A 21147-nucleotide genomic window follows, 5' to 3' on the forward strand; every position below is an offset into this window, starting at 1 on the left:
CAGGTCTCAAGAACCCTAATTCAAAATTTTAGATGCAAAGTCTAACCCACCATCTTCACACCAAGTTAGTGAAATTCCCTATGAACATTAGAAATTATTAAAATGATTTATATCACCATTATCGCCGCCAGTCCAGTCAATCTGCTTTCTTCAATATCACATATGATACTTCCAATGAAGTATATTTTACAAGGTCCCTTGCAACATATTACACAAAATAATGAATCTATCTTTACAATATGCTACCCAATTATATTTGTTCCCACCAATCTCTGTTACATCACTCTTTTCAGTTCATATAGCTGTTCCTTAGTTTTGTTTCCAACTGCAAGCATAATACCAAGGAACAACAGCTTTTAAGCATATTATTTTGCCAACTTAGAATCAACATTTCAAGCTACAAAATCATGTAATAAATGGGAGGATATGAACCTGTCCCCAACAGAAGCTCCACTGTACATATCATCCCCTCTGACGGTAACGAAGTTCTGCTGACCACCAGACACTGGTAGACTCCCATCACAATGTTGCAATCCCAACGTGAGCGAAACCCCACCACTCCCAAACCTTCCCAACTCTGACATTTGGTAGGCCATAAACCTCCCACTTTCATCAGGATGAACTAGTGCATTTTGAAGACTAAAATCATCTGAATTGGGTCTCTGGTCCCTTTGTTTTAAATTCCCATAGTTGGGTCCTTCGCCGTTAGGCCTATTTTGAAAACCAACAGTTGTTCCAGTCATTTCTACATCGGAGATATGATCTGACTTTGAGTCATTGAATTGGCTGGTGAGGCATCTATCCTCCGATGTTCCAATTTCATCCCTAGCTTTAGCTACGTTATCCGATGATGAATTGGAATCCATCTCGGCATCACCAATCTCTTCTTTGTACATCTCCTCAACCATAGGCTTCCAGAGACGCACACGGGCATTTATGAACCAGTTTGAAACCTGAACCAAAGGAGAGAGAGTAAAGATTAGACGGCAGAGGAAATGAGAAAACTAACAGATAATTTAACTTCTTGACGCTACCTGACTTCTGGTCAATCCAGTCTGCCTTGCCAGAATTATTTTTTCTGAATCCTTTGGGTAACTGGTGAAATTCAACAAATAGAAAAATTCAGTAATGGAAGGTTGGAAGTATAGGAAATTTGGAAATCATATCAGCACAATCTTATTTTGATACTTTCGCTAACCTGTCTTCTCTTTTAGTATTTAAAGAGTGTCAAGGTTATTACATTTCTCAAAAATCTCTCACGAGCCAATTAAAGAAGAAAAGGCAGCTGTGTTTGTGCAAATATCAAAATACAGTTGTGCTGATAACATTTCACTTTAAAAAAATGAGGCAAAAAGGGCTGTGCTGAGGGAATTACGGATGAAGGAAGTGCTCAAAGAGCCAAGCACGGAGGATTGAAACGGAACTTTCGGGAAGCCCCCTTTGTGGCCTCCAAGCATGTTGTTGAATCATACCAATCTGTTGAAGAGCTCTCTGTTGCCTGAGCTGTTGGTCTACAAAACGGAGGCGAGATATTCCACCCCCTTTGCTGTTGGAACTCTCTTGCTCCCCAAGGCTTTTCCTGGTCACTTGAATTTGACCACTGATAGCATCTCGCAAGCAGCGGAAATGCCTGGAAATTGTCTGGAGGGCAAGTGCCGTGTATGGTTTGGCAGCCCCGCTCCCTGCTATTACATCAAACGAAGACACCACAATCTGCATCTGATGGAAATACTGCTTGTATCTTCTATCAACCTGAAACATGAGATTTGAAATGTAACTACCTCCTAAATATCGCATTTTTATCACGGCATTTTGATAAAACGACAAAATCTCGAAATCATCCCGAGATTTAAAAAAATATAGCGATATTTTCATTTTTTATCATAAAATATCGCAATAATATCATGATATTATCCCGATATGTTTATTTTGCATTTTTCTTAAATTTTATATATTTATATATATTTTTAAAGAGGAAACAGTTCCTGCATTCGAGCACAGATAAGCTTATCTGCGCTCGAGTGCAAGAAACATGGTGGGCCCACATTTTTGGGGTCATCCTAAGCATTCATTTGAAAGGCCCCATCATGTATGGGGTGTGTACCAAAAATCAGCTCCAGGATCAACCTAACCCTTCCATTTGTGGGGTGAAAAAATGGGCAGATTTGTGGACAAACAGTATCTGTCCATTTTCTCACCCACAAATGGACACCCTAAGATGATCCAATGGAGCTGAGTTTTGGTACACACTTCATCCATGATGGGGACTTTGAAATGAATGCTTGGGATCACCCAAAAAATGTGGGCCCACCCTTGTTTCCTGCACTCGAGCGCAAATAAGCTATCTGAGCTCGAGCGCAGATAAGCTATCTGAGCTCGAGCGCAGATAAGCTATCTGAGCTCGAGCGCAGGAACTGTTTACTCTTTTTAAATAATTTTATTTTTATAGTTTTTTTCCCAATATAAATCCGAAAAAAATAAAAATTAATATATCCCGAGAAATTCCTGAAAACAGTATTTGACAAAAACGGCTGAAAAAAAGGGGAATTATGGGCCTTTCAAAAGAACATAAGTCACTTAAAAGACCTAAAGCATTTTGTAAAAGTGACAGTGCAAGTGAGTGGGACCCGTCCAATATAACCCCTCCAACACTCCACCTCAAGCTAGTGCATAGATGTCGTCCATTTCCAACTTGGAACAAATATTTCCCAATTGACTGTGAGCAGGAGCCTTCGTGATTTTGTCCACTAACTGATTTTTGGACTTAACAAGAGAAGTAGATATCAAATTACTGGCAATATTTTTACTAAAAAAAATGGCAACCCACCCCAATGTGTTTAAGTCATTTTATAAAACACAGGATTGCAAGCAATGTAAATAGCAACTTGATAGCCAATTTAAAGGTTGTGTGAGCCATTGCTTGATACTCTGCTTCTATACTACACCGTACAACTACATTTTGCTTCTTACTACGCCAAGTAACTAGATTCTCTCTAACGAATGTATAATAACCAGTTGTTGAACGCATGTGCAAGGGCGATCCTGAATGATCTGCATCGGAAACACTTTTCCCTCTTAGATGATCATTTTTCTTGAACAAAAGCAATATTCCTAGAGATCCCTGAAGGTACCTTAGAATTTTCTAAAGAGCTTCCCAATAATCCCTATAGGACTTCGCATGAATATCCTCTATAACCACGATGGAATCCATGTATATTGCTAGGATCTCAATATGACGTTTGTATTGATACAAATACAGAGTGATCCACATGACTACCATTTTAAGCTACTGAAAATTACGAAAATTTCTGGAATAATTTGAATAAGTTTTCTCCCTATTATCTATTCTAGATCTTTGTACTTTTTAGTTTTCATCTTGTATCTATCTCGGGACTTTGTCGGTCTCGTTTTTCTTAATATATTATCTATTTACCTTTTCAAAAAAAAAGTTTTATCCCTATTAAGCATTGAATTCTATGGCCAACAGACTGAGTTTGGGACATGTAGAGATTAAATTAGACTCCACAACAAATTATACAAGTACGTTGGTTGGAAAAGGATACTCAAACACAAAGACCAAGTGGGATTGAAAGTTATAAAGATTTTACGGAGTTAGAGTTTATTTATGTTGTAATTTCTGGACTTTTAGTAACTTCAGTTTTTAGTCCAATGTTTGCATTAGGACAGTTGTTAGTTAAGGAGGGGGCAGTCACCCCACATGAATTTCTTTAGATTTATTTCCTTTTCTTGGAATTCCCAGTTTGGCTATTCTTTTCAAGTTGTAGAGGTTTCAAAACTTGAAGGACTTCTACAACTTGTTCCTCTTCAACCCTGCTTCCATCTAGCACACACAGCATTCTAAATGTCTAACAGCAACTGTAACAAGGTGTTAGTATTTACACAATCAATACTCGGAGATTATTAATCGTAAATTAGTGAACACCGTAATTTTATTTTACGGCATGCTTGGCACTTCATCAATTTGGTATTAGAGATAGTTGATCATGGACGCAGTGCCGCCTAAGAAGATTCCATTTGACTCTCAAGGGAGGATTGACTGCATAGAGGAAGTGCTACACCAAGTGATGTAGTGACTAAATCAGCTGGCAACGATTGTGTACACAATCGGTGGAGGAAAGCCGGAGGACGAGAACACACTCAACAGGGAAGACAGCATTGAGGGTCATATAAAGCACCTTCTTCTGTATTTCCGTGAGGCTTCGGTTCATTCTCACATTGATCGCGAGTAGTTTGATGAGGAAGAATCATTCACGTTTTGAAGCGTTGTCGAGAATCTGGAATATGGGTAGTGAAAGTCGAATCTGAAGGACGCATTAAAACATAAGAATTCATCAATTGGATCGTCGAAGTAGAAAAAGGTATTTGAATCCAAGGAGATACCAGATGATAAGAAGGCAAGGCTTGTAGCCATTAAATTATCAAATTATGCCCTGATTTGATGGGATGAGCTAAAAAACAATCTGGTGAGGTTTACAAAAGAGAAAATAAGATCATGGGAGAAGATGAGGAAGTCAGTCCTTAAAAGCTTCCAACAAATCATGTATGCCCGTAGCCTCCATCACTGTTACCAAAATCATCAGCAATGAGACAGGAGTGTACAAGGGTATACGAAAGAGTTTTATATGTTGAAAGCTTGTACGAAAAATTATGGAAGCAGAGGAGAAAGGATAGATCGATATCTCAATGGGTTAAGGTTTTCGATCCAACAAGAATAAGCACTTCAGGATTTCAAGTTACTGAGTGATGCTTATTGATTCACCATTAGAGTTGAAGAAATTCAACATTCCGGTCCAATCAGCAACATAATTTTTGTGAGGCTATATGTACAAAAGCATCAAATCATTAAGCATGTGCACAAATTTCGATGATTATACCTAAGCCCCCTTACCAATCAAACCCTGACTCGAGGGGACGTACAAAGGTTAGTGGTGCTGGTTCGAGTAGCACAAACCCGTTGATTGTGTGCTACCAATGCACAAGCAAGGACATTACTCTAACAAGTGTTCATCAAGCTCCAATACACATGGCCAAAGACGGAGATTGGCTCAACAAGGAAGGAGAGGAAAAAGAGTACCCTGGGCTTAACAATGAGGACTGGGATGAAAGTATATGCGATCCTAATCATGGGGAGGATAACTTGATGATCAGCAAGACCTTACTCTCCCCTCTCAAGGAGATTAATGAAGAGGAGTGTTCCAACATCTTATGAACAAGGTACACCTCGTTAAAGATTTGCAGCCTTATCATTGATGGTTCTAGCAAGAATATTGTGGCACAATAGATGATTGACAAGTTCCAATGGTTAAGAAAAAAGGTGAAGAGCTTGTTAATAAGAGTTTGATATGCTTTTCCATTGGCACCAAGTACAAAGGAAGTGTAAGGTATGACATCATCCCTATGGATGCATTCCATATATTTCTTGGAAGGAGATATTAGTACAATCGAGGTTCTCTCAATTATAGATGCAAGAAAAAAAAGGAGTGTCGCATCCAATCTTGCAAAGAGGAGGGTTAAACTTTCTTAATAATGCAAGAGTACTTAGTAAGGATACTTAAAGAGTCTCTGCACTCATTGTGAAAGAAGTGACTCCAATGGGTATTCCATTGACTCTCAAGCCTCTCACAAAATACAAGGAGATAGCACTAGAAGCACTTCCTGAAGGACTTCCAGCAAAGTGCAACATTAAACATCCCATTGAATCATGGCCTCGATCAGCATTATTGATTTATGGCACTATCGTGTGAGTCCAATGGAGCGTGAGCTACGTTGGGACCCGGGTAGAACTCACCCTTAAAAGCTAGCCGTTAAGGAGAGGGTGTCCAAGTCCTTATAAGCCCATCCACATCCACTCAAGTTTCCGATGTGGTGCTTTTGCGTGGCTCCACGCTGAAGCAATGTGGACAATCTTGCCCCTCCACACGGGAGCAATGTGGGAACCTCAACAAGCTACGTGGCAAAATCACCAACTTATTGAAGAAGTGCTTGATCCGAGAGAGCAAGTCTCCAAGTGTAGCTCCTTCCTTGCTTACTGCCAAGGATGGAAATTGAGGATATGTGTTGATAGCCGTGCCCCCAGCAAATTACGATCAAGAATAGGTTTCCAACCCCACGATTAGAAGACACGTCGGACGCACTACATGGATCCAAGATCTTTACACAGGTCGGCCTATGGAGTGAGTATTGCCATATCTACATTTGACCTGGCGATGAGAAGAAGACTACCATTAAGATGCGAGATGGCTTCTTTGAGTGGTTGGCATGCTATTTGGGCTCTCTAACACCACAGATAGCTTCATGTGGCTCACGAAATATGTACTCCATCTGCTCCTTGAAAGATTCGTTGTCATCTACTTTGATGATATTTGGATTTTCAGTCATACCCCTGAAGTGCATGTAAAGAATCTACACTTGGTGTTAAATGTACAACGACAAGAAAAGTTATACTCAACTCAACTACAACTCAACTCAACTAAGCCTTTGTCCCAAACTAGTTGGGGTCGGCTAATGAATCCTTTAGAAAATTTTCATGAAGAAGGTGAAAGGATCTACCCGGCTCAAATTGACCAAGTCTAATCCTGACACTAGTTGGGTTCGTCTACATGGATCAATTTCTTCCATTCTATCCTATCCAAGGTCATGTTCTCTATTATATTCCTAGAACTCAAGTCTTTCCTCACTGTTTCTACGCAAGTTGTTTTCGGTCTGCCCTACCTCTTTTTTACTCCATCAACTTGGCACGAGTCACTTCTTCTCACTAGAGCATCCAAAGGCCTACGTTGGATATGCCCAAACCATCTTAAGCGGTGCCCTCTCATCTTCTCCTCAATTGGTGCCACCCCCACTTTTTTACGGGTGTCTTCATTTTTAATTCGATCTAACCTTGTGTGGCCGCACATCCATCTAAGCATTCGCATCTCCACTACACTCATCTTATGCACATGTTGCTTCTTGGTGGCCCAACATTCTAAGCCGTACAACATGGCTGGCCTCATAGTCTTATAAAACTTTCCCTTCAACTTGGTAGGTATTTTATGATTGCACAGAACTCCTGAAGCATGCTTCCACTTCAACCAACTTGCTCTTATTCTATGGTTAACATCCTCTTCAATATCTCCTTCCTTATGTAGGATTGAACCAAGATAGTGAAAGATATCCCTCTTAGGTACCTCTTGTCTAGTCATATTTACTACATCCTCACCCTGCCTCCTTACATTCCTAAAGTGGCACTCCGTATACTCTGTCTTAGTCCTGCTCAGTCTAAAACCTTTGGATTCCAAAGTAATTCTCCATAACTCTAACTTAGCATTAACTCCTAGGGGTGTTCGCTCGGTTATAACCGAACCGAATAGACCGAAATTTGATAACCGAAATAATTTCGGTTATCAAATTTCGATAACCGAACCGAAATTTCCAAAAACCGAACCGGAACCGAACCGATTAAAAATTCGGTTATTCGGTTATAACCGAATAGTGGGAGAAAAAGAGGAAAAAAAAGTAAAATCTCGGTTTGGATCGGAGGGCTAGGATCATCCTATCGAAATGATTTTTTGAGCACAACCTAATTAAGTTGTGATCAATCAAATGGACGGTTTTTATCATCCTACAGAGTGCCCATATAGCATTTTTTTGGGAAAAATAATGATTTTTATCCATAATTTCGGTTATTCAGTTAACCAAATTTTTTTTTTTTTTTTTTGAGATAACCGAACCCGAATAACCGAATTTCCAAAAAAAATAACCGAAACCGAACCGAAAAGGAGAAAAACCAAACCAAACCGATCAAACCAATTCGGTTCGGTTCGGTTTCGGTTATAACCGAATAATGAACACCCCTATTAACTCCTGCTCTAGTTTCGTCAATTAATACTATGTCATCTGCAAATAACATACACCACAACACCTCGTGGTCACACAAGTGAGAAGCTTCCACGATCTTGAAACCTTCTACTTGTGTCTCATCAAGAACTTTAGCACGCCGATGGCTTTTAACAACAATTGCCTGAAGTCCCAACTCTTTCAAGTGGATTCTGACTGCAAAGAAGAGCTTTAAGCTCGTCAAGGAAAAATGACCCGCATTCCCATTCTCACCTTGCCAGACATCAACAAGGTGTTCGAGGTTGAGTGCAATGCCTCATATGTGGGCATTGGAGTAGTCTTGAGTTAAGAGGAACACTCAATAGATTAATTCAGTGAGAATATGAACAAAATGTGTGTCAATATCAAATCGTATGGAGCTCTATTTCGTTGTTTAAGCCTTAAGGTATTAAAGGCACTATCTCATCCATCATGACTTCATTCTATCCTCTAATCACGAGGCCCTCAGATACCTTAATTCTCAAAAGAAGTTCAATTGGTGTCATGCCAAGTGTGTTGCTTTCCTACACAAGCACAAGGTTTTGCTCGGACGTCAACTTCGCAACCAAAATCGTGCTGTGAATGCATTGAGCCGACGAGCAGCCATGTTGGGCACCCTATCAGTTGAAGTGGAGGGGTTCGGCTTCATAAAAGACCGTTACAAAGATGATCCTAATTCGGTGACATGCTACAACGTTGCTTGGACGGAGAGTTTCTTCTTCATAATGGATTTATCTTTAGAGGCACCCAACTTTGTACATGGTTTTAAATTTCGGCCGAAACGAAATTTCGGTGGAAACCGAAACGAAATTCACTGTGAGTCGGAAAAGTACCAAACTTCGCCGAAACGTTTCGGAAATTTCGGCCGAAACGTTTCGTTTCGGTAAAATTTCGGTGAAATTTCGGAAATTTCGGTGAAGTTTCGGAAATTTCGGTGAAACGTTTCGGAAATTTCGGTGAAACGTTTCGGTGAAGTACAAAATTTCGGAAATTTCGGTGAAACGTTTCGGAAATTTCCGAAATTTCGGTGAAATTTCGGTGAAATTTTTACAAGATTTCGTCCGAAATTTCGTACCGAAACCGAGATTTAAAACCTTGAATGCATGACTATTTGTTGAGAGATATTACGGTCGAGCTTCGTGTTGGAGGTTTGGAAGGGCACTTCGACCATGATAACACTTTGCCTCTAGTCGAGCTTACTATTGCCCATGTATGCATGGAAATGTTGCACGCATGTGCATTGATGTCATATCAGTCAAGTTTCGAAGGGTTACTTCCAAAATATCAATCTACACACTCCATTACCAACTCTGAGTGCTCCATGACAGGATCTAAGCATGAACTTCGTGTTGGGTTTGTGATGTAGAATGGAAGCGGAACTCAATTCAGTTCTTCAGATTGAAGTTCAGATCTCAGAAAAGGTACACAACTACTATTATCTTGAACAGCTCAATTATGACTGAAAGAACAGATTTGAAACAGAAACTAATTGATCTGTGTCAAATGGAATTTCCGGCAGAAATATAGGAGGCTACTGTCAATTAGTTCCAACGATCAGTTCAGTTCAGAACTGAATCGAACTATGATGCCTAATGTGACAAGACCGTGGTCAATTCCGTTTATGAGCAAGGAAAGAGTTTAAGATACAGATCTTATCAATGAGAAGACTGTCCTGAGTGTATTCCATGGTTAGGAATAGCAAAAAAAATGTAAGATTGAGAGTTGCAGGTCTGGAATGCAAAGAAAGTTCAAGGATCCAAAGATCAAAACAGAGCTGTCTATGGACGAGGTCACCATCAACTGTTTCTGAAAACTGTAGAAAAATCGTAGAAATTCTGCTTGTTGTGTGAAGAAGAACGAAGGGTTGTAGTTTAAGAACCATAGGCTTTAAGATTCTACGCTTTAGACTAGATCTGGATTGAACACAAGTGAGAGAGTCCTCAAGCAAACAGATAAGACAACCTGCTAACACAAACTAATTTCAGAAGGGATTTGAATCATATAAGTCACAAACTAATTTCTGAAATCTAGGATAAAACTTCAGGTTGTTTCAGATTCTGTTAATAACAGATCAACTCTAGTCTGATATCTTAATTCTGATATACTGCTTGCTCTTTGAAGAAAAATTCGATCATAAATGGCAACCAGATCTATTAAGTCAACCAAATTTTAACAAATGGCAGGAAACATTCAAAGATTACTAATTGACAATTTGAGGCAGCAAGGTACTCCAAGGATTAATCGAATTCGCTAACATGATAGAAAGTTGTAATAGAATTTCATGAGCTGAACTGTAATAGAAGAAAAAAGGTAAGAATTACATTCAATGTAAGATAGGGAGGCGAGCAACAAGAAGTATCGCAAGGCCACTAATCAACACTAAAGACCACAATTTTTCAACGAAGGATATCTAATCATAGTTTATCTTTGTTGAGAAAGATTTCAGGTAGGAACCTATACGAAGCTCAAGCAGAAGAAGATTGGTCAGTTTAGAATTTTCCAACAAATCCACAAAAATTCATATAAGCTAAAGGTATTGGAGGGATCTGAGTCATCTACATTCAACATTTTTGTTCAAATTTCAATATGATGATGCCATAAGCAATATAGAAGTGCGCTTTCCGCTTCCATAGAAGCCAGAAGATACGATCATTAATATACTCAACATGAATGTTAAACGGTCCAATGGGAAATCCTCTTACCAATACCTTATTCAATGGAAGGGAAAACCACCAATCTATGATATGATGTTGAAGAACCCCAAGAAGATTCCAGTTGACCTTTGGAACATTATCAACGGCGATTTAATCTATAACTTTTGATAGTTGTTTTTTTTATGTATTGGAAGTTGTATGTATATGAAGAATTAGAGTTATCTGCATGCCATCCAATAAGGCTATTAATACTTTCCTAGTTTTTATAAATTGTATAGGACCTAGGTTTTAGTCATTAATGTTTCTAGGGTGTTTTTTTAGCAATTAATCTCTTGTAAATATATGTGGCTAGATTTCCCCTTTATAAGAGACCTATTTTTTATTTATATTTAGTTGCTTGTGAAGCAATTGTTTTTAGTCACTACTCATTAATGTTTCTAGGGTGTTTTTTTTTGCAATTAATCTCTTGTAAAAGCCTATATATGTGGCTGGGCTTCCCCTTTGTAAGAGACCTATTTTTTAGTTATATTTAGTTGCTTGTGAAGCAATTGTTTATCGTAAGATTCGGATTCGCCTTGACTGGTTGGATTGTTTGGATTAGCATCCTGCAGGAGTTTTTCTTGATTTGTCACCGTGACATCAAGCTACAATGGTGATCATAGTCTCTCTCTCTCTCTTTCTCTCTCTCTCTCTCTCTCTCTCTCTCTCTCTGAGATGTGGATCACTAGGGGCATTTTTATTTCACTACTATCATTCCATTGCACAACAAGATGGAGCCTTCAACTTATCCTCCCGTGTCAACATTTCAAGAAGTGGCATCAAGAAGTGGGTTGGTGGTAGCGAAATTATGGCAATAAGTGAATGTAAGAGCAGTTTCAGTTAGATGCTTTGAAGGAATGGCATGGGTAGCTATGCTCCATCACGGTTGTATGTTTGGGTTAGATACCAAGAAAATCAGAGTCTGTGGGATCGTTGTGGCATCTCTAACTTTGATGTTAAGTACTATTTATATCGAAATTCATTGTCATTGAAACGGAGCTTCACTTTCACATGTTTTAGCCTTTGAATCAGCCTTTTGCACGCCCACCCCTAAAACTCGTACAAACTTGATTCTGTCCACCATTCCTCAATTCTTCTAAAAAAATAACTCGAAGAAAAGATGTACAATGAAGAGTCTCACAAGACATATGAAAGTAACCCAAAAAAGGCCATATGGTAGTAAACAAGTCCTTTTAGTCATTTCCCAATTCTCACACCTACGAGAGTATAAAGAAATACAATTGAATGTGTGATTGTGTGGTTCCCTTCCAGACATCACAAATACTAATCATTCCACTAATTTTCGACAGAGGAAGTACCTTTCTAACACACAGTCAGCGATACAAGAGTTGCATTAGCCAAGCTAGCTATTTTTTGCATAGATTGGATGCGCTGGGTGTACCTAGATCATGAGCGAACATTTCTTGTAATGGAGTAGAATCCATCCATGAAAGGACTTGCTCTCTTTTTTCTTTTCTTTTCTTTTTTTGTTTTTTAGCTAAATAGAAATGATACAATTAGAGAAAGAAGAGGTATGAAAATGTAAAATCTCAAGACACAGCGTTAGGATATAAGTCAATACTCATGGTTGATCAAGAAACACTCATTGGTACAAAAATGTAAAAGGAAAGTAGAATCTCAAGACACAAGGTTAGGATATTATACTGCTACTTGATCAAGGAACACTTTGGGGCCGTTTGGATAAGCGGATTTTAGAATCTTGGATTTCTTCAAAATTGTAGATGGGAAACGAGAGAAGAAGGAGACCAGCCATCGTTTTCTGATTTCTCGCCCTTCTTTCCATCAGCAAGAGAGTAGGAGATCATCCCATGTTTCCAGGTTTTCGAAATCTCAGGATGGGGGAGAGATTTCTAAGACCCGGATTTCTTACTTAAAATCCAAGATTCTAAAGAGAAGCAAAACGGACGGTCTCCTTCCTCTCTTGTCTCCCATCCAGGATTTTGAGGAAATCCAAGATTCTAAAATCCGTGTGTATCAAAATGAGGATTTTGAGGAAATCCAAGATTCTAAAATCCGTGTGTATCAAAATGGCCCCTTTGTTTACCTGATTTCGCTAATTCTCTTATCAAGCAAAAGTTGGGAAACATGGACCTCTTCTAAAGACTTCAAGTCATGAATACAATCAAACTCAACATCCTTCAAATTTTCCTAAGAATCTATCCCCAAACCAGTCTGTATTCATCCCTAATCAACATTTTTTCTTGAAGTGCCTCAATTTTGATATCCAACAATGACATATCCAATAAACTTTGATTAGTATTCTTGCTTCATTTAGGCAATGAAAGACTTCTATCTATTATCTCATGTACTCTGTTCCCCACATAATCCTTAAAGAATAAAACAAACAAGGAAAAGGTAACTGCAAAAACCATGTGTATGTACCTACTATATCCTCCGGCAAAAAGTCATCAATCAAACTCTTCTCTTCTTGCCTAGTTTCACACCAATCAAATCCTAGAATTGCTTCTTTCTCTTCAAAAAAGATGAAAAGGATCAAATTTCTTCTTAGAGAGCACTAAAAAGTGCAATTTTCTCAGGACATGTGCATGCATACAAACTAAAAAATCCTGTTTCTCCAAGAAGTTCTTATTGAAGCTCCCATAGTGACAAGTCTCATTCTTGGCATTTTCTTGAAGAGATCTTGAGCATGTCCTATTAGCCGAGCTAGCTATTTTTGCATACAGTGCCATTACGGATGATAAACCATTAAGCAAATTAAAAGCAACCAGTTTTCGACATCAAGGACTTCTCCTTAGATATATGAACATCTAAGCTAGCCATGAGCTGTTGATAAAACTCAGCAACCTAAGGACAATATCACTGTGATGGATGCAATTAGCGTAGTCTTAAATGAAGTATTTCCGAGTCTTTTTTTAGAGTGCTCACATGGATTTCGTAAGGACTGAGGGAGTTCTCTTGTTTCAGCTATCATCTTTCTTTTGGTTTATTTATAAAGAGCCAGTACAGACCACTAATTTCGAGAGTGCTTTCCCTTTCATACTGTGTTAAAGTATAAAAGAATAACAACGCCTTCTCCAAAAGCTTAAGCTTTTGGAGTATCTGGTTGTTTGACAAACTGAAACTAGGGCCGTTACTCTCGGGCTTCCTATTAAAGCGCACTAAGGGAGGGTCAGTCTAGAGGTTCGGGTTCTTGGTCGGTTCCTGTTTGCCTGCCCTTGGTGTGGGTGGTGTGTTTGTGGGTGGGGCGTTAAACTTAGAGGGCACCCGCCTCCTCTACAGATGAGTCCTCGACAACCTGATGGTTGTTCGGTCTCCGCTTTTGGGGGAAGGAGTGCTTGGGATTTTCTTGAAAAGATCTTGGGCACGCCCTCTTAGATGAGGTAGCTATTTTTGCAAAGATTGGATGTGTTAGTTATACCTAGATCATGAGCGAAAATTTCCTGTAATGGAGTAGAATCCATCCATGAAAGAACTGATTCTCTTTTTTTTCTTTTCCTTTTTTGGTTTTTAAATGAATAACAATGATACTTCATATGGTTTTCATTGATTTGGAGAAAGCGTATGATAGGGTTCCCAGGAGTGTTATGTGGTGGGTCCTTGAAAGGAAAAAAATGCCTACTAAATATGTTGATATAATTAAGGATATGTACGATGGATCAATAACTAGTGTCAGAACTACGGATGGCATGTCTAGTGAGTTTCCAATTACAATAGGACTGCACCAAGGATCAGCTTTAAGCCCTTATCTTTTTACGGTAGTTATGGATGAACTTACCGTGGATGATGTGCCGTGGTGTATGTTATTTGCAGATGATATAGTATTAATTGACGAAGCTAAGTTAGAGTTATGGAGAATTACTTTGGAATCCAAAGGTTTTAGATTGGGCATGACTAAGACAGAGTATATGGAGTGCAACTTTAGTAATGTAAGGAGGCGGGGCGAGAGTGTAGTAAATATGACTGGACATGAGGTACCTAAGAGGGATTTCTTTCGCTATCTTGGTTCAATCCTACATAAGGAAGGTGAGATTGAAGAGGATGTTAACCATAGAATAAGAGCAGTTTGGTTGAAGTGGAAACATGCTTCAGGAGTTCTGTGCGACCGTAAAATACCTACCAAGTTTAAGGGAAAGTTTTATAAGATAGTTGTGAGGCCAGCCATGCTGTACGGCTCAGAATGTTGGGCCACCAAGAAGCAGCATATGCATAAGATGAGTGTAGCGGAGATACGAATGCTTAGATGGATGTGCGGCCACACAAGGTTAGATAGAATTAAAAATGAAGACATCCGTAAAAAGGTGGGGATGGCACCAATTGAGGAGAAGATGAGATAGCACCAGTTAAGATGGTTTGGGCATATCCAACGTAGGCCTTTGGATGCTCCAGTGAGAAGAAGTAACTCGTGCCGAGTTGATGGAGTAAAAAGAGGTAGGGGCAGACCGAAAACAACTTGGGTAGAAACAATGAGGAAAGACTTGATGGCTGGGAACATAACAGAGAACATGACCTTGGATAGGAGAGAATGGAAGAAAATGATCCATGTAGACGAAACCAACTATTGTCAGGATTAGACTTAGTCAATTTGAGCCGGGTAGATCCTTCCACCTTCTTCATGAAAATTCTCTAAAGGATTCATTAGCCGACCCCAACTAGTTTGGGACAAAGGCTTAGTTGAGTTGAGTTGAGTTGAGTTGAGTTGAGAAATGAATAACAATGACTCTTATGCTCTGTTTGGTTGCTCAAGAGTGGCTAGGAGATTAGTGGAAGAAGAAGTCAAAAGGCAGAAGACCAGCATTGATGATGTATAGAAGATTAGAGGAAGAGTGGTAAGTAGTGTTTGGTTGCGCGGCAATCCGCGAGAAGAATAGCGGAGGATTTAGGAGTTTCATTACCAAAATAGAGAGTGGAAGAGAGAGAAAGGGAAAATAAAGAAAGGAGAATAAGACAAGAATCTTCTCCTCTTCTTCCACCCAAATTCTACCAAAATGGTGAAATTTGGGGAGAAGATTAGAGGAGCGAACATTGCCGCCAAGTGGGCGCCACGTAGGAAAAAAAGCAATAATGAGGTCTGGAAGATGTCAGGTGGTCAAAGGGAGTTTCAATGAAAAATGGCAACCAAACATGCTTTGGGCAGATCTTTGGAAGATCATCAGCGTTTCAAACGCTGATGCTCTCCCACATTCGAGCAACAAAACATGGCATTAGAGAAAGAAGAGGTACAAAAATGTCGAAGGAAAGTAGAATTTCAAGACACAAAGTTAGGATATAAGTCGAATAATCATACTCGATCAAGAAAAAAATACTTGATCAAGAAACACTCTTTGGCACAAAAATGTTTAAGTATAATCTCAAGCCACAAGGTTAGGATATGAGTCGAATACTCATACTTGATCAAGGAACATTCTTTGTTTACCTGATTTCGTTGATTCTCTTATCAAGCAAAAGTTGGGAAACATGGACCTCTTCTAAGGACTTTAAGTCAAGAAGACAATCAAATTCAACTTCCTTGAAATTTTCTTAAGAATCTATCCCCAAGCCAGTCTGAATTCATCCCTATTCAACATTTTCTTGAAGTACCTCAATTTTGATATCCAACAATGATGCATCATACATCCAATAAACTTTGATTAGTACCCTTGCTTCATTTAGGCAATGAAAGTTTATCTCCTTTACTTTATTCCCCTCCTAATCCTTAAAGAATTAAACAAACAAGGAAAAGGGAACTGCAAAAACTGTGTGAACGGCGCCTACTATATCCTTCAGCAAACAATCAGCAATCAAACTATTTTCTTCTTGCATAGTTTCACACCAATCAATTCCTAGAATTTCTTCTTTCTCTTCAAAAAAGATGAAAGGATCAAATTTCTTCCTCGAGAGCATTAGAAACTGCAATTTTCTCAGGACGTGTGCATGCAGATAAACTAAAAAAATCTTCCTTCTAGAAGATGCTTTTATTAAAGCCCTAGCAATCACCATAGTGACAATTCTCATTCTTGGGATTTCATGAAGGGAACTTGGGCATCAAGACATTTAAAAGTTTTATTTTTTAGTCCTCAAATCAGAAGTTGTCGAAAATTAAAAAAGAAAAAGAAAAAGAGAATGAGATATAGAAAAATCACGAAGAAACACTTTTGATATAACAAGATAATGAGATCTCATGAAATATTGTGATAATCTAGTGATAATATGTACGAAATAAATTTATCACAAAGATTTTTCAAAATCTCACAAGAATTTAACAATATTTCTTATCATCTTTTGAGAAAATCCCGAAAAAAAATCGCAAGATTTTGAAAAACTTGAAGATATTCGTCACTATGAAAATCACCCCACGAATATGAGAAAAACTTGATGTTTAAGCAGACAAGAACAATAACATTACTACCCTATGTCAAAAAAAAAAAGGAACAGTAACATTACTTATTGTTTAATCTTAATATGGGAGAAATCACTAATGAGCATATGAAAGTGAAGAACAGAAAGAAATGAAAAAAAATAAAAAATATCGGGAATGATTTTTGTGCACAACAAACTTGTGCTGAAGAACACCCTACAGCTCACTTGAACAAGCAATACACAAAGCCAGTCTAACATATTAAGTTTGAGACCGATAGTCTCAACATGCTCCCGTAGAAAGAAACTCAATAAAGATGAAAAGATTTGCAAACCTTCAACTTCATTGCTCAAGTTTCTTGCATATAAATCTCTCCTACTAGTCATTAACATATTTAAGGGGAGATTTAGAATATTTGAGCAGTTCCTCCCAAATCATGTCTAAAACTAGGTCCAATTCTCTACTCAAGCCTCTCCACAATCAAGTTTGCCTTAGAAGAACAGCACAAGTGCCAAATAATTGAAAGAAGGTGAAGGTGCTTTAAATCCAACTATTGCAATTTTATGAATCCCCAATAACATGTTAGATATGCTCAATAGTATGTTGACAGGAAAATATGTGCATTGATCCACACTGCTAAATAATATGTCAGATAAAGTGAATTGTGTGCCTAAACTGAATTCTTCTGGTTGGAATAAACTGGATAGTAATAAATAACCAAAAAAAAGTAAGATGCATGGAATCATGCAAAGAAATTCAAACTAGCAACCAAAACCCAAAATGAAACTTCAGGAGAAGCTATTTCTTTTAAATTGCAGTGTTGTAGTTACAATTATACTGATGCCATGCTATCACTGTTATAGCCTGACTACGACGTAAAGCAGAAATAACATATACACCAAAAAGGAAATTTAGGCCTAAGCCTACTAACAGCAACATAGCAATGACAATTCACATATAAAAGTTAATACGGGCATACCTCATCCAACATGGCTAAAAGTTTGGTCATCATGTGTTGTAAATCCTGTCTTTCAGATGGTGAGAGGTCCGTAGTGGAGTTGGTGCACGAGTCTTGCATGTTTAAAGCCGTTCCATCTGAAGGAAGCACTGCCGTACCTTTCGACCCTCCATCAGTCTCTTTGCAACCTGCTATACCAATATTGAAGCCTTGGTGTTTTTCTGACTCCTGCTTGAGGGCCTTTCGGACATTGACAACTTCATCGAGTAGCTGTTGTGCTGCCTTGAGATATTTAGAGTTCGGAATTGTGCTAGTCAGACCCGACATTCCATAGGGAGAGGGATCCATATGCATTTGTTTCAGTGCCGCAGAACATTGAAAATTGTTCAATATGTCCCCTTTAATTGCATGATCTCCCCCGGAATAAGCAGGAGCAAGTTCAGCATTTCTCGAGTGTTTGCTAGGAGAGCTATCATCTCTACATGAGCCATCGTCTCCTGAGAAAGAAATGTTTGCATTCGTATGCCGGTACTGGAATGAGGGCACTGGAATGGTAGAGGGGATCTGTGTGCTAAGGCTAAGCGATAACCCTTGTCCTTGAATAGCTGAAACATTTGGCCTCTGCAGCTGGCCGCTGTGTAAAATGCCTAGTTGTGTACGAAAATCTATCTGAGGATCATCTGAAGAAGTTATATGCCCACCCATTGCTTGCATATTTGTGAGGGGACTAGTTGGCTGCATGAACATCATCTCATTCCTCCCATCCCTCCAAGCGCCATACGTGTGTTCTCCGTAACGGGACGCAACCAGGTTTAACAAGAGTTCTTGATGTGATACTGTTGATTGCGAAGCCCCCGCAGATGAATCTTGAGAAAGCATGGTAGTAGGGACAGGGAGCTCGGCACAGTTCTGTTGAGATTGTGAATTGCCTGCTAAATTATCTGAATACGACCCGGCCGATGAATAGTTTAGAAATACCATGTTACCAGGAAGTGATGATTCTTGGTAGGAAGTATCGCCAGGATCCCTCAAATGAAGTGTTGGCATTACATCTCTTTGGTTGCTTGAAGTGGAGTAATAAGTAGCCATTAAGTCTCCCTTTAGTTTGAAGATGTAACGCAAATCAACAAGGTAGATTCGAGATATTGTCACCTTTGTCACCAAGAGGCAGTTGGGATTTTCATCTACAATTTCAATATAATCCACAAATCTGAAGTGTTTCTAATTCCAAAGAAGAGCACTGGCTGCACGAACAAAAGTACACAAAGGGTAAGCGACGCGAAGGATAGAAAACACTACACATATTCTCCAGTTCAAAAAAAAAAAACATTCCACATATTCATAGATGCTATTTTTGTTCTTGTTTTTTTAACTTTTCATTGAGAAAAAAAATGAAGAAATTTGTTACAAAAGATGGGTGTTTCTGTGTATTGACGTTACAAGCAAAACCTAGATTTTACAACCTATGGTTGTTTTCTGTGAAAAGAAAACTTCTGCCACTCTTACCAGATGTATGTATTGACAATAAAATCATATGATGAGAGATAAGACAAAAGAACAGTGGAGAAACCACCTGCAAACCCCTAACCTTTTATTTTCTCCCTACTGTATCTCTGAGAAGTGCATCTTTCAGATAAACATACAGATCAACATACAGTAACCCTCCAAACTATATCTCTATCTCTAACCCTAAAGCCCAAAAAGCCCATTTCCCAACAAGTCAACAACAATTCTCCCCAACAAACAAAGCTGCAAAAACAAGCAAGTCTCAAAACCTACAACCCAAAAAAATAATAATAATAATAAAATAAACAAATAAATCAATACACAGAAACCCAACAGCCCAAAAACCTAGAACCACAACATAGATGAAAAACAGAGAAATCAACAAAAACAAACCAAACCCAAGAAGCCCAAAAAGCCAAGCAGCCCAAAATAAAAAAGAACCCTTCCCTACCACAGAAACCCAATAACCCAAAACTCAAATCCAAAATCCAAAAAAATCAATACACAGAAACCCAACAACACAAAAACCTAGAACCTTAAAATAGATGAAAGACAGAAAAATCAACAAAAACCAACCAAACTCAAGAAACTCAAAAACCCAAGCAGCCCAAAAACAAAAAGAACCAGTTCCTAACTACACAGAAACCCAATAACCAAAAACCAGTTTCTAACAAGCAAACAAACCCAATAACCCAAAAAATCTCATGAGTCTATTCCAATAAAAACAGAGAACTCTTATCACAAACACAGGTTATTGCACCCACAAAACATAATCAAAAGGCAAAAAAAAAACCCTTTTTTTATCTTTTTATCCACTAAAAAGATAAAATAAACCAAAAATACCTGAAAGCCCTAAACTGCATCACTTGTGGGGGGCAAGAAAGCTCGAAATTGCAGCCAAAACGATCCCCAAATCCAAACCAAGCCCTTTTCATGGGGAAAATACAAATCAAATAAAATAAAAATAAATTTATCTTTACTATTATTATTAAATATATTCTCTATCTATCATCAGACCCCAAACATTCTATCATTTGCACGTAGGACTCCTCCCCTTTCTTACAAAAAGAGAAACAGACAGATGATAAAAAGCAAACAGTACAAAAAAAACTCTCTCTCTCCTTCTCTCTAGACTTTTGTCTCTACCTCTTTTATCTTTATCTTAGTTTTTGTTCTACTTCTTCTTTATCTTGTGGTTAAAGTGTTCAATCTCTAACTACCAGTAGGTAGACCTAAACCTCCATTAAACCCATTTCTCATAGCTGCTGATATTGGCACTACCATATTTTAATAATAGCACTAAGTCATCTTGTCTTTTATTATTTAATGAGCTGTAAAATGTAGTTGCAATTCAAATTAAAAGAGAAAAGACAGTGTGAGTTAGTGCAATTATCAAAACATTTGTAGTGCCAATATCAGTAGCCTTTCTCTTCTACCTAACTCATTTCTCTCTCCTTCTCTGCTAAGCATATGGGGAAGAATATCATCTCTCACTGTACAATCTGCACCATATAAAACTTTTCTCCTGATCCATTAAAAAAATAGGAAATTGACTTTAATCATTCATTAATAATAATGAATTGATTAGCTAATTAATTGTACTCCCATCTTTAATCGTCTCCCTTGTCGAATCATTTATAAGCTGATCTGGGTTGTGACGTGTGCACATTAAAAATCAAACATTTTTTCATTTTTTTCTCTCACTACTCATCATATAATGTTTGTCTACTCGTGGGTATGTATACATGAAATTGATATTGCCACTCCTCCCCCTCTTTGAAAATGCTTATTCAAAGCTC

General features: G+C 38.4%; 1 protein-coding gene across 4 annotated transcripts; it reads right to left on the reverse strand.

Annotated features, from left to right (window-relative positions):
* Positions 1-131: 131 nt before the first annotated feature.
* LOC143885206 (BEL1-like homeodomain protein 7) lies at positions 132-20761 on the reverse strand. Of its 4 annotated transcripts, none has more exons than XM_077389269.1 (6): positions 20192-20488; positions 17864-19086; positions 1376-1752; positions 1035-1095; positions 433-953; positions 132-325 (listed from the first exon to the last, which is right to left on the reverse strand). In XM_077389269.1, the coding sequence occupies exons 2-6, from the start codon at positions 18929-18931 to the stop codon at positions 310-312; spliced, it is 2043 nt and encodes a 680-aa protein (XP_077245384.1). In that variant the 5' UTR covers positions 18932-19086; positions 20192-20488; the 3' UTR covers positions 132-309. The 4 variants fall into 4 exon arrangements, with proteins under 4 accessions (XP_077245384.1, XP_077245382.1, XP_077245383.1 ...); XM_077389267.1 differs by adding an exon at positions 19431-19591 and having other exon boundaries at positions 132-953; XM_077389268.1 differs by lacking the exon at positions 20192-20488 and adding an exon at positions 20495-20761 and having other exon boundaries at positions 132-953.
* Between the last annotated feature and the right edge of the window lie 386 nt (positions 20762-21147).

The sequence above is a fragment of the Tasmannia lanceolata genome, unplaced genomic scaffold, assembly GCF_043159265.1.
Source record: "Tasmannia lanceolata isolate RefF3 unplaced genomic scaffold, GAP_Taslan_0.1 ptg000008l, whole genome shotgun sequence".
NCBI lineage: Eukaryota > Viridiplantae > Streptophyta > Magnoliopsida > Canellales > Winteraceae > Tasmannia > Tasmannia lanceolata.